Source organism: Choloepus didactylus, chromosome 4 (assembly GCF_015220235.1).
Source record: "Choloepus didactylus isolate mChoDid1 chromosome 4, mChoDid1.pri, whole genome shotgun sequence".
Taxonomy (NCBI): Eukaryota; Metazoa; Chordata; class Mammalia; order Pilosa; family Megalonychidae; genus Choloepus; species Choloepus didactylus.
Window position 1 is genome coordinate 112,672,602 of NC_051310.1, and position 17,761 is coordinate 112,690,362.

At 49.0% G+C, this 17,761-nt stretch overlaps 1 protein-coding gene across 2 annotated transcripts in view; it reads left to right on the forward strand.

Moving 5' to 3' along the window:
- The window catches only part of MEGF11 (multiple EGF like domains 11), a 356,197-nt gene that overhangs the window by 146,868 nt on the left and 191,568 nt on the right, over positions 1–17,761 (forward strand). For both annotated transcript variants that reach the window (XM_037833634.1, XM_037833633.1), the window contains exon 5: positions 10,308–10,400. In XM_037833634.1, coding sequence (XP_037689562.1) covers positions 10,308–10,400 — 93 coding nt within the window. The remainder of the gene's footprint in view (positions 1–10,307; positions 10,401–17,761) is intronic.

Here is a 17,761-nt window from a genome sequence, read left to right on the forward strand (position 1 = left end):
AGCTTCCTGGAGGAAGTGGCATTCTAGTTAATGTGAAGGGTAGCCAGAAGCAAGTGATAGGAGAGCTGGAGGGCCAGGTTGTGCATGGGGTTCCAGGCTGTACCGCAGCCCAGAGTGGGGAGGATAGGGACTCACTCATAACCAGGAGATGCTCCATGTGCCGAAGAGGAGAGGGCAGTAGGGATCAAGGAGGCCAGAGTTGTGAGAGGGTCCAATGAAGGAAAGGGGATGAAGTTATATAGACTCTTTTTCCTGCAGAGAACTCTAAGAGGCAAAACATCCCCTGATCTGATGGTGTGTGGGGGTAGAGAGGGCAGATACAGGGTCTGGCACATAGTAGGTGCTCACTATGTCAACTTTAACATCGCCTTCTCTGTGAAACCTTTTCTACGTTCTCCCTTGGCCCCCAACACACACACATATGGAAGAATTCTCCACTCTGTCCTTGGCTCCCAGCTTGTACTCCCATCTAACAGTGATTTCAGCACCAGTAACATTTTAGTTCCCTTGCTTGCTCACTCATTTGCTCACTTGCTCACTCACATACTGTCTCTTTCACTCTATCAGATTGTTGGCACTGTGAGAGCAAACTTATTTGCTTTTGGTATTCCCAGCACCTAGCACAATGTCTGGCACATAGTAGGTACTTAAAATGCTTTGGGAGTGAGTGACTGCTTACAGGCAGGGGTACGGAATAGATGATCTTGAGAAAATACTAGCTAGGTTCCTATGTGCTGAGCACTGTTCTAAAGCCTTAATGATTTCCTGTTGCCACAAACATATGAGGAAGGAGGCCACTGTCCCCATTTTACAGGTAGGGAAACTGAGGCCCAGAGAAGTTACATAACTTGCCCAAGGCCACACAGCTAGGAAGTGGCAGAACCAAGCCTTGAATCCAGACAGCCTGGCTGCCTAGTCCATTCTCTTATTTTCTCACCATCTTGGCCATGGGAATGAGAGCACAGCCCTTGTCCCTCTGTGCAGTGTTCCCTGAGGGGTGCCTGAGAGTAGGGACTATCCTTGTGGCACCCCAGGCTCCTGCGAGACAGAGGGCGCTGTCATGGGGAACCTTTTGGAGGAAGGGGCTAGAGCAGACAGGGAGGATTCACTGCTGGGGAGCCCCATGGGCAGGGCAGGCCTGACCATTTCTGTATCTTGGACTCTTCTCCGTAACCCCTGCCCCGCGGTGCCCAGCTCACAGGAGGTGTCCAGTGAATGCATGTGTGCGTGGAATGTTGCATGAATAAGCAGGGGTGCACAGGTACAACCCCCTGCCCAAGCTCACACGTCCCCCGAGAAGGACAGCCCACGGTCCTCTGAGAGAGGCAGGCCTGGCAGGTGGGGCGGATCCTCCTTTCATTCCACACTCCACTTTTCTGAGAACCGGAAGAAGAAAGGGGTGTGTGCAGCGCTCCCCTGCATCAATTAGCATTCACGGATGAGCTAAACCTGGGCCGAGTCTCCGCCTTCCACCCCTCCCCCACCCCCTCCCCTCAGGTGAATGAGGCACGGGAAGGTTGGCTTTCCCTCCACTGCAGGTCTAGCACAGGCCATTCTGTCATCCTCTGAGGGGGACAGGAGCCTAAGGATGCTCTGGGGCTGTGGCATCCCAGCTCCCTGCCCAGTCCCGGGAGGAGGAAAATTAATAGCAACAAAAGTAACAATTATAACTGACACCTGGTTCTAGGTCCTTTGCATGAAGGAACTCACTCACCCTATGCAATAACCCTCTAAGTTCAATTCTGTTACCAATGGCCATTTCACAGATGAAGAAACCGGGGCCCAGAGAGGTTGTTTAAGGGCATGCAGCTGAAAAAGTGGTTTTTAAATAATGCTGCACTGCCAAAGAGCAAAAAATTAGCAAGGGCACCAACTAAATGGAAGATGAGTGGCCAGGTGTCAGCTTGGCGTGTTGCGTGGGTGTGGCATACCTTGGTTACCCATCCTGGAGCTCTGGGTGAGCCTCCCTAGAGACACACACACACACCCCTTTTGGAAGAAGTAGGGCCTGCAGGTAGGTGGTCTCCAGACTGGGAGAGTGTTCAGCCCTTATGTCCTTTCACCTAATCAGCCCTGCACATGAAGTACTTTTTGCTTTGTTGTTATTGTTTTGTTTTGTTTTGACAGATATGTCTTGAAGACAGATACATCCACAGCAATTAAAAGCAAACTCTAGATGTGCCGAGAGGAAGGGCCAGCCATTTGGGAGGGGACTCAGGGCTGGTAATTATAGAGGAATGAGTGATACACGTATGAGTTGTTTTAGAACTCCCTGTGGTGACACAGACACACACCACGTGTGACCTTGGCCATGGCAGAATCTCTCACGCTATGCATTACCACCTCAGAATTGGCACTCTGGCCACTTGGATGTAGGTCATTTTATTTCCAAGCTGAATCAAATGACAACCTGATCTAAAGCTCTTGCCAAGAATGCTGATGGTTGACTAATCGATGTGACATGGGACACTGGGGAAGGTAGGTTCAGGGGAAGCTCCAGAGGCCATATGCCACAGGATTCTGGAAAGCCACCACCTCCTCTCTCTGAGCCCCAAGACTTCTTTTGTCCTAGCTAAGTATTGGGCTGGTTGGCCAGCAAGCTGGAAAGTTGTCTTTGTTTATCTTGACCTTTTCATGTAAGTAATTTTCATGTAAGGCTTTTATAGTTCCATTAACTAGTAAGGCCATTTGCAGACCGCCAGGCAAAATATATTATCACAAACACCTCAGGGACTTCCAGGTCATCTTGGGTGGAATGCAAATAGAAGCGAGAATTGATTAAGCCTCACCATAAAAGAGGGCAGCAGACTGGGCCACCTTTGGTCAGGGAAGGGGCTGTGTTGTCTCAGCAGGTTGTTGGCAGGGGAGACCCCGAGTCTGACTCAGACACCTTTGCTCAATGCCAAGAGCCTGCAGCTGGGTCCTGGGCTGTTTCATGCACTCTCACCCCACCCCTCCAAAACCGCTGCCTCAGGGCTAATGCCTGCCTTTCCATCTGCACCTCACAACACATTTATTCCCATGCCAAGCTCTGTGGCTGCATTTGTGGAACGGATTTTTCCCACATTTGGCTTGAGTCAGTCAGCCAAAAAGTCAATAGTTATTGCAATGGAACCATAGACTCTTAAGTTGGAAGGAACATTTGAATCATGTCATCCAACCCAGATAGAGAAACTAGGACCTAGAGAAGGGAAGGGACTGGGCTGAGTTCTCATAGCACTGACTCGGTGAAAGATTCGGCGATGGAACTTACTTAGCTCAACCTGTGGTCTAGGTGGGGCTGTAGCATGTGGTTAAGAGCAGGCCCTTCAGCCTTGCACAGATGTGGGCTCAAACCTTGCCACAGCTACTGGACTAAGTTAGGGTCCTGGCAGGAATCAGGTGCATGCTAAATTTATAAAGGCATGGGAAGGTTAAGGGAAGCCAGTTAGAGATGGTACAGCATCGAGGGCTAGCAACAGACAAGAGCCACTGCCATTGCCAGAAACTGCTGGGCCTTGAGCTGGAGGAGAGGATCACCCAGCTGGAGCTGTGGCTTCGGGCAGGAGCACCACCACCGCCACCCATGGCTCAGCCTTGCCTTCGGCCACCCTCCCATCTCCTGCAGGCTCTTCCATTGGCCAATACCACCAGAAGCCAGAGGAAAAGGAAGGCTATGAAGGCAGTCCATGGAGGTCAACTTCTCAGGGCACAGAGCAGGGTAGAAAAGGACAGAGTAATCCAGCGGGGCAAATGAGATGATGATCAAGCACATGCATTCTCATGGGGTAAAAATTGGTTCTTATCTTATTTCAATATGAAGTCCAGATATACATACAGTATGTAAACAGATAGTGTGTCTGTGTATTAAAATTTCATGGGAGTGGGTAAGAAAAAAAAATCTTAAGAGGGGTGATAATGAAAATCAGGTTGAAAAGCACTGACCCAGCACAGCCTCTCAATAGCTACGCAAATCTGCACACCTCATTTAACCCTTTCTGTGCTTTAGTTTCCTGACTAAATAGGTAGTGATAATGCAGACCTCAGAGAGCTGGAAGGATTAAATGGGGCAATGTTTAATCGCTGCCTAGAAGAATGATAAGAGTTAGGCCTTATCATTTGGCCTCTTTCTCTCTTTTTCACTCACCACACAGTTGGTAGCATCTACCGCAGATTGCACCACAAATGTTCATTAAGTCATCCGTGTTCTTTGTCCCCAGCCCTCAGGAGGAAAGGGGGCCAAAATTGAAGTGCTGAGTCAGTGTGTGTGGCTGCTACAAGGTTATGCTTCCCTGCTCGACAGCCTCTCATCCCTTTGGGTGGACCCAAAGTACCATTTTAGAAAGTAGGCGATCATTGATTAGAATTCCTTAAGAACTTTCGGCCTTGTTTTCCGGTCTGGTCATACCAGGGAGTGATTAATGGTGGAAACAAAGAAGGGGAGGAAGGGACCTTCAAAGTCTTATAGCCTAATTTCCTACCTAAGCAGGAACCCCCTATAGCAGGAGGGGCCTTGGAAAGTGGCAGGCGGTAAATATTTTAGGCTTTGCTGACCATCAGTTTCTGCTGCAATGATGCAACTCTGCTGTGATAGCATGAAAAGGCAGCTGTAGACAATATGTAAATGAACAGGCATGGCTGTGTTCTAACAAGGCTTTATTTATAAAACTCAGGAGTAGGCTGGATTTTCATTATCACCCCATGGGCCATGGTTTGCCAGTCCCTGCCCTACAGCATTTATAGATCCTGTATCCTTTGCTTGAGACTTCGTAGTGATGGGGAACTTCCTACCTGTAGAGACAGCCCTTTGAGCTTCCGAATCCATTCAGGTGTCAGAAAGTCTTGCCTTGGGTCGGGCTGAAATCTGCCCCCTTGTCACCTGCACCCTGAGGTCTCTATTCTCTCTGGGCAGAGTGGTTTCTGCTTCTTTTTAGCAGTCTTTCAGCCTGTCAGCTGGCCGTGTCCCCTATTCTACCCCGGAACTTCCTTTTCCAGGTTGAACACCCCTGGCCTCCACAGTGTCCTCACCAGTCACTTGTCTACACCATGTAACATCCTGGTCCTTCTCCCCTGATTTGTCAACATCCCTCACAAGGCACAGCACCAAGGGCCACATGTGGAGAAGCTGTGATGTGTGGCCCTTGGGGAGAGACAGGGACGTTTAAGACCTTGGGTTTAACTTTAAGGAGTCACAGTCTAGTGGGGGAGGCCAGACGAACCCGGGCTAAAAGGGGAAATGACAGGAGGCCCAGTGAGCTACATACCCCCAAATGGGCGACCCACACACAGCGTGCCATGGACATTCAGAAGAAGCAGAGGCCGCTGTGCGACGGGCTGGGCCGGAAGAACCTTGTAGGAAATGTTCCAGCCTCTGTAGTGTGCAAACTGAGGAGGCTACGGGACTCTCGCCCCTCCTGGCTCCTGGGTGGAGCTGGACCATGGAGCTGGGCCTGGCCTTGGCCACCCAGGGCTGGGGAGCCCAGCAGAATCGTTTCAAGCTTCAGACTGCTGTTAGGTGGCCTGCGGGAGCCCAAGTGGCCCCAGTTCAAAAGAGAAGCATCAAGGGATGTCGGCCGTGGAAGGACCCTTAAGGATGACATGTTCTAATGCCTTTATGAACAGATGAGGAGACTGAAGCCCAGAGAGGGGAAAGCAACCTGCCCAGAGTCAAGTGTCAGCTGAGGCTGGACTCATACTCAGGTCTCCTGGCTCCCAATCCAGTGCTGATTCCCAAGGAATGGAGAAAAGAAGCCAGGAGTTCTTCTGATGTCAAGAGTCAAGGTTTACTAGGCCACAGAAAGGGGATGGGGTTTCGGAGCTGGAAGGGGGCCTAGAGCATGGGCAGCAATTCAGACGAGTCCTGGAAGGGAAGGGTGAGATTACAGCTCCCGGTGATTCTTAGCTGTATGAAACCTTAGGCTCATCTCATCTAATCTCAATTTGTAGGTAAAGTTGCAGGCCCAGCAGAGGAAAGTGAGATGATTGGTATCACTGAGTAGATTCTGGTAGATGCAAATGCAGGTCTCCTCACACCCCTTTGTGGGCTCCTTCTACGACCCCACACCACCAGCCCTCATGCCCCCCAACTGCCCTGGTCCCACAGGGCCAGAAAGAACCTGAGCCAAGAGATAGAGTCCTGGGATTTGGTGACTTCTCTGTGACAGCTGAGGCTGAGCCTTCCCTTGTGTCCTTGGTGCTCTCTCCCAAAGCAGTTGAGTGTGTGATATGCAGACATTGAGCACTTACTGTGTATGCACCACCATGAGGGCTTAAAAAAGCTGAGGAGGAAGTGACCTCTGTTTCCCAGGAATGGGAGCTCCTTAAAGGAGAGACAGGTACCACACAGCTCATTCCCTCAAGGTGGGCTGGGATAGCCTATGACAGAAGTTGAGGCAGCATGTGCGAAAGCCCCAAGGCCCAGCACATAGTAGGTGCTCAGAAAATGGTAGTGAACAGGAGGCAGCTACAAATGGTAGCAGCTGTCAGCTGTCATGGCCCAGCAGTCCAAACCCATAGAGTGTGTATGTCTGTGTGTGTATATGAATATGTGTGTATGTTTGTGAAATTATAACAGTGCATACTTACAGAGCAGTCACAATGTATGAGGCACTATTCTAGGTACTTTACACATATTATTCCATTTCGTCTTTGCAAAAGCCCTTTGAAGTAGGTACTATTAGTATCCCTGCTTTACCAATGAAGAAACTGAGGCATGGAGGGTTAAGTAGCCTGCTTATTGTCCTGTAATAATTGGCAGACCTAGAATTCATATTTGGGTGCTCACCTCACTAGAGGTGGAGATGGGGCAGCACTGCCCCCAACCAGGGATTGTCAGCAGGGAGACCTGCAGGTATGACCTCAGGGCAGGGTGGGAGTGGGGATGGCTATACTCCAGCTGAGCAGCCCTGACCTCTGACAGTAGCAAAACACATGCCCTCACTGTACTGCAGGCCCTGCTCTGGGTATGCTGTCACCTCGTCTGATCCTCACACAGCATGTGGGCCCATCCTGAACAGATGGGACTGACATACAGAGAGGGTAGGAACTTGCCCGAGGTCTCCAGCTGTGTGGCATTGCTGGATCCAGACCCAGCGTTCTGGCTGTTGTCATGCTCTTAACAAATGTGTATATTCCTTGTGGCTAAAAATGCTTCTAGTACCCCAGGGTATTAGAAAATCGAGGCAGGGCAGTAGGTAGAGTGGGGAGGACCTGAGAGAGTGTTTGTCCACATTTCTCAGAGATGCCCAGAGAGGGGAAGGGGCTTGCCCTCCATCACACAGCCGAGCCTGTCAGAGCCGGCCTCCAAACTCCATGCCCACAGCAGCAGATGGATATGCAGAGGGACTCGATGCAACACCCACCACTTAGAGTTATAGGAGTCAGCGAAGAGGGTGGCCAGCTCCAGGGGCAGCAGCTGTGGGAGCCCCAGCCTCTGCAGACGGGCTGCCCACTGTGGACTCCACCTGGGTGCGGAGAAAGGAGTCAGCTGCCCCAGCCCCACGGAGGGTCACAGCTCTCCCTTGTCTCAACTCTGTCCCTCCTCAGGAGACCCTGCCCACCACCCCACGCCCCTCCTTGCAGCTACACAGACACAGAGTGGCCCAATTGCCAAATAAGGCAATGCAAACCTTGGGTATTTGCTATCAATATTTCATGCCTCAAACAATACTATCTAAACAACACTGATGAAATATGAATGGATTGAGATTTGACAAGCAAATAGCCCAGGCATAAACCAGGAGGATGAGGAGAGGAGGGGTTTCATGAGGTCTGGAAAGGCCAAGGAGACCCCAACTGCATCCCTGGAGTTGGGCCTTGGCTTTGTGGGATGGCTGTCCTCCACTTGTAGGGTCACTGGGTGTGTGTGGGGGGCAGTGTGATGGGTACAGTGTTAAGCTGGGGTTCATATCTGCTGTCTGGGGGTGGGAGGAGGTGCTCAGCAGACCACCCTGCAGGTTCCTGGGACTTTGGGGAGGGGACAGGTGAAGGGGCAGTGTAGACCATGCTCAGAGCAGCTGAAGGCCCTTCCCTCCCAGCTAAGGAGAGGGCATGGAAGGGAGGCGCTGGTTCAGTCTCTGGGATCAGAAGGGCCAGAGAGAGGGGAGGGTGGAGCAGGGCACTGGGCGATCTTCCTTCCCACACTCCCCTCTCTCCTCCCTCGAGCTTCTCTGCAGCCCGTGCCCGGCTCAACCCTGCAGGGCACACCCTGTATCGGTGCAGCTTCTCTGGCCTTCTCTCTCCAGCCCTCACCGATCTTCTTGGGGGCCGGCCATGCTGTTCCCCCTGGATGGAGTCTCCAGCCCCTGAGCCACCTAGGTGAGGGCGAAGGGGCCTCAGTTTTAGGCACCCCTTACCTCCTCCCACCTTCAGAGACCTCACCTCTGAGCTCCATTGTTCCAGAGGCCACACATTGTCTAAGAAGTCAAGGACACTCGGGCCTCAGTTTCCCTCTGTATAAAATGAAGGTGTTGGATGAGATTTTCTCTGAGGTCTCTGAATACTTGGCAGGTTCAGCATTCATTGTCCACTCTCACCACAGTCTGCAGAAACCCAAGGGGTCAAGGTCTTACTCTCTGCAGTCAGTGAACAGCCAGAGGTGTCAGTGAGCTGTTCTGACGAGAGGGTCTCCTGTAATGCAGATGGGCCCAGCTGCAGAGCGTGCTGGGTCCTCAGCCTCTATGGGGTGTGGTTGGGGAGGGGGGCAGCCAAGGCCAGGACTGGCAACTGGTTGGGCTGAGGGGCTGGCCTCCAGTGGGGAGCCAGGGGAGGGAGGGACACCTGGTGTCTAGGGTGTACTTGATGGGTCTAGTGGGAGGGGGAGAGCCAGGCAGCAGGAATAACGGGTTGGGGTCTTGCTGGCAGCCAGGTGAGCAGTTCATCATGGCTCTAAATGAAGCTGGTCACCAGGGTCAGGGGCCAGCCCTCCCTGGGGCTTTAAACTGATGCAGCTTGAAGTCTTCAGCGTTAACCAGAATCCTCCCCAAAAGCCACTTGTACAAATGAGAACTCAGGTGCCAGGGCTCTCCAGACACACCATGCCCCAGGCTTGCAGGGACAGCCTAATTTCAAACCTACTGACCAGGGAGAGCCCTGAAATGGCTCTTCTGGGGTCTGCCTTGTGCAGGACTGGCTCCAAGCCTGGGCAAAACTGAGTCAACAGCCTCGGCCAGCTTCTGTGCTCAGAAAGACCCTACACCAACACAGAAGGGGACCTTGTCTAGCCTGGCAGTGCCCTTGTGGCGGGCATTCAGGCAGTGGCTGGGCAGCTGATGTGCAGCAGGGTGGGTGTTTGGAGGTCACTGGGGCCTTGTGGTAGGCCCTTGGCATCCCCACAGGGGCCACCTGCTCCCTCAGCCCAGGCCACTTCCAGGCAGAGGAAAGGTCTCTAGCTGCTGGTTGGTAAAAGGCCCTTCATCTAGATCCCTTCTAAGAAATTGACAGGGTTGATGATAGCTGCTGGTTTCCTGAGCTTTCAAAATTGGTGGGGGTGACAAATGGGGGTATTCTGTAATCCTCTACTGATGGATTAGATGGTGGGGCAGATCTTTCAGGAGCAAAAGATGACCTTGAGAAAATGTGGATTCTATCAAAGGGAAGAGAGAAATAATCTCCCTTTCTCAAATGGCTGCCAATAAGCCCGCTCGGAGCTCGAATCGTCGGCGGAAACTTCCCTGCTGTCGTTCCCAACTCAGGAGACTGTAGCATTTGACTGCATGATAAGAAATTTCCAGGCACTTTCCAATTACAATTATCATCATCGTGGATGTCTCTCTTAATTACTTTCTTATAATTAGCTGTTGCTTTTTCCCCAGCATTCATGTACTTTGCAGATTTGCTGACATTTGAGAGCCCCAAAATAGGGACATTTGGGGAGGAGAGCGGATCGGTGGGGGGAAGTGAGAGGAACCTGTACCTTTCAGGCAACCTGATAAATTTTGAGGCCTTTGCTGGAAGACACTGGAGAAAGTAAAAGACGGGTCGTTTCCTGAGCTGATGGGGAGAGGGGAGGAGTGTGGATACAGGGGCTGGGGATTGTGGAGGGTCTCCAAGAGTTAAACCTTAGAGGAAATATTCTTGAAAAGCCACTGGGACTGCCATTTCTTGGGCTGGGTTTTATTTTAGGAAATGGGATGAAACACCCTCCACTTGGATCTGTTTCAGAGTTAAATGGCTCAGGTCAGGAGTAGCTTGATTCTCCCCAAAGCCAGCGACATGTTCAGAACCCCACTGGGTCCCGGGGAGCGGGTACACAGAGGTTGATGCGCCTTGACCAGGTGGTTGGTTTTCACCCTTCGGTTCTTCCTCCCTCTCTCCCTGCCCCCCTGTAGCCCTGTGTACAGAAGAGTGTGTGCACGGCCGCTGCGTCTCCCCAGACACCTGCCACTGCGAGCCCGGATGGGGAGGACCCGACTGCTCCAGCGGTGAGTGTGGGGTCTGCGGGTATGGGTGACCCTGGGGCTGTGACTCGCAAGGAGGAGGCGGTAGTGAGTACATGTTGAATTCTTGGGCTGCAGTGACTAAGGATGGACTGCCTGAGAGAGCGTGGGCACCGGGGAGGAGGCATAGTGGCAGTGTAGTACACGATGGCACTCGTGGGGTGGAGGGCCCTAGGGAGTGTGGTGGTGATGGTCTGTGGGAGTCTAGCTAGGCCCTTTTGTGCTGTGTGTAGAGCAAAGAGTCTGGGGTCATCTGTACAACTCTGCCTTTTGATGAAATGTTTCTAGTTAGGGTCTTTGAGGGTCTGAGTGAAATTGAGATGCCACCCAGGGGTGCAGACCCAGGAGGGTGCCGTGGTCTGAGCTTGGCCCTTGACCTTGTTGGTCCAAAGGCTCAGTGTTGTGGGCATCCACAGAGGCTCAGGGGATTCATGGGACTGAAGGGCCCTGGGATGCCCCGTGTCCCCAGTGGTAGAATGGGACACTTGTTGGGGTTGCTGTGTTCCTATGGTCCTGGGGATAGACAGTTCAAATTCTCCAGGGAAGGCTTCTTGGTGAACACAGGGTGCCAGCCTGCCAAGCGAGGCAGATACCCAGTGACCCAAGGCAGCATGCGGTATGTCTCTACTGTGGGGCTGGATCTACCAAGAAAGTGAGGTATTCCTGGCAGGTGCTTGGGGAATTCTCTACCAAGAGCACAGCTGATGGCAAATACTTCTTCTGTGGCTCCCTTTCTGCAAATGCTTGCAGATCACCCCCTCTCCGTTGGCACATTTTGTGACCAATAGTTGGTTAAGACCAATGGATGGTCTTTGATTTTCAAAGAGGCCTTTGTTGGTGTTGAAGCTCAAATTTCGTCCCACTTTTAGCTGCCTTTTAATGGTGACTGGAACAGGTAACAGATGGATAACAGGTAGGCTGATCCATTAGGAGTTGACCTCATTATTTATACATCTTTGGGAGCCACCTCCCTGGTTCCCTTTCCCACACCTACCACAATGGTCATGACAAGTTGGAGAGAGGGATGTTGGGTCTACATGGGCCCAATTTGGTGTTCTGGGTCTTCCCTCACTGTCTCTGCTGTCGTGGAACCATCTAGTTATGGTCCTTTTTTCCAAAGGCCTTGACTAGAGTCTCTATGTCTACTCTGAGAATGTGAATGTTCTGGTCAAGGCAAGGCCAGTATGAGGTTTTATTTCAGCCTGGGTGGTTATTTTGGCTTGGGGAGTCCAGGATATGTTGGGATACTCAAGAGACTCTCTCCAATGCACTGGAAACTCCAGTGGCCATGGTGGTCTCTGCCCTCCACCTGTTCCACTTCTTTGAGGTGGGCTGCAGCTGGAAAACAGGGGCAGGGACTCCTTCAGACAACGTAAAATAAACCCAAGGGACACATGAGTAAAAGGTGTTAAACTAGTCTTTCTATAGACTTGAAACACATTAGGTGGAATGTTTGAGGGCTTTGAAAAAGCCCTTGTCCATGTTTTGTTTTGGGTAGCTTTATTTACAATGGAATCTTCGGTGAAGAAATAGCTCACCTGCTTTAGGCGAATCCTGCTGGGACAGGTGTGCTTGCTGCTCCCGGATTACAATGCCAAGGGCAGCGTGTTGGAGGTTGTATTACAGCCTGTGTTCCAGGGGCCCTGATTGCATATAACTCACTAATCAATGCAAGTGTGTTTAGTGCCTACTGTACACTCAGATCTGTGCTGAGCAGCGGGCAGGCTCTGGAGGATCTTCAGACGTGGTCCTTGTTTTCTCAGGGCTTCCAATCTAGAGGAAGAGAGAGAATGAAAGTAGCACTTGATAACCAGCACTAGGCAGCCTAGGGTAGGTCTTGCCCCCGGAGTGAGTTTACCAAGCACAAAGCCTAACAGCCTTGTACTTTTGAGTATAAACCAGGCTGCTTAATTGCATCCCTGGTATAGTCACCAAACGTGGTGCTGAGCAACTACAGGCTGTTTCCTCAAATTAAATAGACTCTTGTGGGTTGAGGACACCACCCTAGGGATCAGCCAAGTCATGTACCATTGAACCCAAGGGAGGTCCTAAAAGACGAGTTCCAGCCCTGTTTTGAGGGATAGCAGCACTGAATTGAGACTCATAGACTCTTGCTCTCAGGATCATTCAGGTGACTGAATGTTTGGATGCCCTGCTGAGACTTTCCAATCTGTGCTTGAATTTCTTCAGTGTCAGAGAGCTGACTATTTCCTGTGGAAGTACATTCATTCTGCCTGTAGCCAACTCTGACTCTTGGAAATCTATCTCAAGCTTCTACCAGTTGTTTCTCACTCATGATAAAGGTGAGGGCAGGATGATGGATCTTTGCCGTATTTGGAATTTCTCCCAAGGAGCTCTTTGTCAAAGGCAAAGATGATGTGCATGAAGATGGTCATCGCAGAGCAGTTGATAATAGCCATTGAGGCTACATAGAAGAAACTAGAGCCCCGCTCCTTGGGTCAGCCCTTCAGGGATTAGAAGACAGTGAGCACTTCCCTCCCCAAGTTTTCTTCTTCAAATTAGTTTGTTCCTCCCATGATGTGATCTGGACTGCCTTCCCCATCTAGTTTCTCTCCACTGGATGTGGTCTTTATTCCTCTTAACTCATCATTCCCAGATCTGATCACACAACTGCAGGCATGGTCTGGCCAGTGTGGAAAAAACAAAAATGGAGATAGCTACTATTTATTGAATATTTACTGTGCTCTAGGCACTTTATTTATCATTTCACTTAATCTTCACAACAGTCCTATGGTGTAGGAATTATTATTATTAACCCCATTTTATGGATGAGAAAGTTGAAGCGCAGAAAGGTTAAAGAACTTCCTATAGAGTGTAAAGTGGCAGCCTAGGGTAGGTCTTGCCACTGTGGAAAAGCAATATGGCAATTCCTCAGAAAGTTAAACATAGAATTACCATATGTATAAACATAGGTATATACCCAAAGAGAGTGAAAACGGGGTCTCAAACACATACTTGTACACCAACGTTTATAGCAGCATTATTCACAGAAGCCAGAGGTGGAAACAACCCACGTGTCTGTCCACAAATGAATGGATAAACAAAATGTGTACTTAAACACAATAGAATATTACTAAGCCATAAGAAAGAATGAAGTTATGAGACAAGCTGTAGCATGGAAGAACATTGAAAACATGCTCAATGAAATAAGCAGCACATAAAGACAAATATTATATGATATCACCTTTTAAGAGATGACTAGAAATAGCAAATTTTGCAGAGACAGAAAGTAGATTAGAGGTTAGTAGGTGATGGGGAGAAGGGGAGTATACATTTGTAGAAAGAAAGGGAGAGAGGGAAGGGAAGGGGAGGGCATAAGGAGATAAGACAACTAAATGTAATGTGGTATCCTAGATGGGATCCTGGAACAGAAAAAGAACATTAGGTAAAAACTAAGGAAATGTGAATAAACTATGGACTTTAGTTGATAATAATGTATCAATATCAGTACATTAATTGTAATAAATGTATCATAATAATGTAAAGTGTTAATAGGGCAAATTGTGGGGTGGGGGGAGAACTTCCTATAGACGCACATCTAGTAAATAGTGAAACTCAGATTATCACTCAGGCCAAAACCTAGATCCTAAACCTGAACTCCTAATTATGATGCTCTCCTTCCTTCCGGGTGTTGAACCTAAGGTGGAAATAGGTCTTTAATCAGAAAACAGGGAAGGAAAAATGTGCTTAAAAGATGTGGTTCTGAAATATTGTCGTGGAGACAGGAATGAGTCATGAGCCATAAATCATAACCACGTTTGCTCCAAGCAAGCTCCTAGCCCAGTGGCTAGTGTGCCACTGGATGGCTGTCCACCCATGTGTGCTCTGTGGTACCTTAGGGTTGGGGCAGGGGGGTCGTGTCCATGGGGGTAAGTGTCCTGGTCAGTGCAGTGTGTGTCTCTGGAGATCTCTGAGTGGGGTCTGTCCACATATGTGTCTTAAAATGCAACACCTTTGCATTTAAAAATTAATTTTTGTTTAACTGAGGCATCATTCTTGCTTTTTCATGATTTAAAAAGTATACCTGTTCATGTTAAAAAGAAAATTTAGATTGCACCAAAATACAGACAGGAAGGTTATACACACACCACATACATTCATACACACACACACACACAAAATCACATGCTCAGAAATAACCACTGTTGACATTTGGCGCTGTCCTCCCTGTCATTTCTCTATATGCTGTACATAGAGATAGATCCAGGTACAACTTCTTTAATTTAGAGCAAACTGAATGTGTTATTCTGTAACTTGCTTTTTTATATTCAGCTTGATATCATGGACTCATTTCCTTGTCAATAAACATGAATCTCCATTTTAATTTTTAATGGCCTTAGAGAATGTCAGTGTATGGATTACCAAATGTATTTAACCAGTCCCTCGTTGATGGGCATTTAGGTTGTTTCCAATTTTTCACTATTATAGATCCACCATCCTTTGTCCAAGATCCTTGGGGGCTGGTGGATTTCGGAATTGAGGATTTTTCAGAGTTTAGAAAGCCTGTGGTGCCTTTCTATGATCATATATGATATATCCTCCCAGTGGGGTCTGAGCAGCAGCCTGGGAACAAACATAATAATATTTCTGAAGTAACATATGACTGTTCACACTTGGTGGCATAAAGCCAATGCATGACTTCAGATCAGTTCCATGCAGATTTTGCTTCTAAATGAATTTTGGTGCTGCGCTTCGCAAACAAAACAAAATATGGCTTTTTAGAGTTTTGGATTGTGGACATGGATGAGGGCCTATGGGTGTGTAAGAACGCTACAGTGATTCTTCTTGTACACACATCTTTACCCACTTGTCCTTATGTCTTCTTAGGATAAATTCCTGGAAGTGGTGGGAAGATATTAAAGATCGATCATTTTACTGCCCGCTCCTGCCCTGCCCTCTGTGGCTTGTAGGGGATTTATGATTTCTATAGTTACAAAAGGGACAAAACCAGTACTGGGGCATGGGTAGGATGGACCTTGTCATTCTTTTATAGACTTATAACCCCATGGTCTAAGTTCTTTAAGGCCTAGACTAATTTCTTTTAGTCCATAAAGGAAGTGGGGTGATGCTAATTTGCCTGGTAGGCAGATACATCAACTGTTATAAGTAAATCTGAGCTGTCAGATGGACAATACAGGGAAATTGAGTGACTGCATGCTTGGTCATAAACCTCCATCCTGTATAATGATGAAGAGTAAAAGGATGAAATGTCAGTTTACACTGAATAAAGATGACAGAGTGACTCTTATTAAATTGCTCTAATCTCACAAGTGGAGATAAAAAGAAAAAAGTTTTCCTTTATTGAATATCTAGCTTTTTAAAGTAATTAGGAATATTAAAGCACTGACAATGATTGAGATAGGAACATTATTCATAACTTTTATTTCCACACTGGGCAATGATCCAGTATATTTCATTTATGAAGTTTCAGCTGTAAGGAGGATGTGAGCCAATTCCTAAATTAAATATGCCCTGTTAACTTTTATAAATGATATCCAAGAATTAACTTGGAAATTTAAGCTTTCATTGTATTACTTCATTATTGTATTTCCTAAGACCTGGGTTTCTGCCTCCCATCTCATGGTGTCTTGCAGTTTGGGTTCTGGGCTGTGGAATTGCATTTTGCTTGTGGTCTCAGGTCTCCCCAGAAGGCCTGGGGTAGAGAAGTCTGACTGTCCATTTCCCCTCCCACATTCTTCAACTACAATGCCCTGGTTTGATCCAGTGTAGGAGAGAGTGTGGGACAGTGAAAGCTCAGTATACAGTATCTTACCATCTGGCAGGACCCCAGATGCCAGGCACAAGGCAAGTCTGCAGAGCAGGCCTGAGTTGTCAAAAGCAGTGGCAAGTGGGCGTGGGGGGGTTGGGGCACCACCAACAGTAGCTTCTGCCAAGTCAAAAGCGTTGTTATCTGGAATGGTGTGTGGGACCCCTGACTGACTTGGCTTTGAGGTCCCAAGCATTAGAGTAGAATGTTTACCAGCCCAGAAATATTTCTCCACACCTAACTAGCCCAGGACTCTTTAGGTCAATGCTTCTCAAACTAAAATATGTATTTTCTAGAGATTCTTGAAGCCACAGAGTTAAAAATTTCTCACCATGTAATACCACATTACTTACCCGACTGTAATTTAAATATTGCTCCTTATAGTAAGACAAATACAAATTTATTATGGAACTAAATGCAGAATTGGCATTTACTTAAAAAACACAAAAATGTAAATTTGAGCTTACAGTGGGCCTTTTGGGGCTATGCCACCAGGCTTCCATGGAGCAGAGCTATTTTAGGAGCGAAGGTTGAGAAGCCTTGGAAAAGATAGGAAGACCATTGCCAGAATTAGATCTCCGAGGGTTGGTAACTATTTCCAAGGATAGTTTAGAGAGGCACCGGGGCTTGAAGCCCTTTCCCCATCCTGCATTCTGGGGACCCTGTCTTCCACCCAGCAGGTGGGGCTCTTTGCAGTATCCCACTGTCTGCCACTGGACTGCCTGGCTCTGGGTTGGCGTGTGAGCTCTGACCCGGCCCCTGCTACCTCCTCTTGGGTTTTGCCAGGGTCTCTGCTTCTTTCCACAGTGCTCAGAGCTGACCCACTAAAGCTGTGGGTCACATGACCCACCACATTGCTGTGGTTTGGGCATCCTGTTTTCTGCAGCCCTTTTTACATATCTTTCATGTACCCACATATTCCTATAACGGAGTACTAGGAAGCATGGTCTAAGTCCAGAACCTAATTTCTGGCCACTGGATTCTCACGATTTACTTGAAACCATTGAATCAAGAGCTGGGAGGGACCTCAGAAAGGGTCTGGTCTGCAACTTTTATCTTACAGATTGGCAGACTGAGGCCCAAAGAGGGAAAACAGGTTGCCTAATGTGACCTGGGTGGGGAGTGGCAGAGCAGTAACTTGATCCTGGGTTTTCCGACCCCGTTTTATCTCCTTCAAACTGCTCCGGAAGTTCAGGACTAGAGTTGTCTAAGATGCAGACGGGTCTTAACATGGCAGAAGCAAACAAGTCAAGTTGTTCTATAGACTTGTGCACATGACCTAAAGATTCCAGACCCTCCAGGCCCCTCCTCTGCCAGGTCTGGAGGCCAGATCCATGGTTACAGGTGGGGCCAGGGTACCGGGATCGGAGGTTTCCAGGGGGTCACCCGGCCATCTGCCTGGCCTGGGATGCCGATCAGGGGACGGTCCCCCATCTCAGCGGCCCCTGGGCACACGTCTCACTGGCAAAGATGGTGACATCATCGCCTGGCAGCGCAGGACACAGGAGGCAAAGCAGAGGTGTGGGATGTGGGCTGCGGTTCCTGCCTCTGGCCTGAA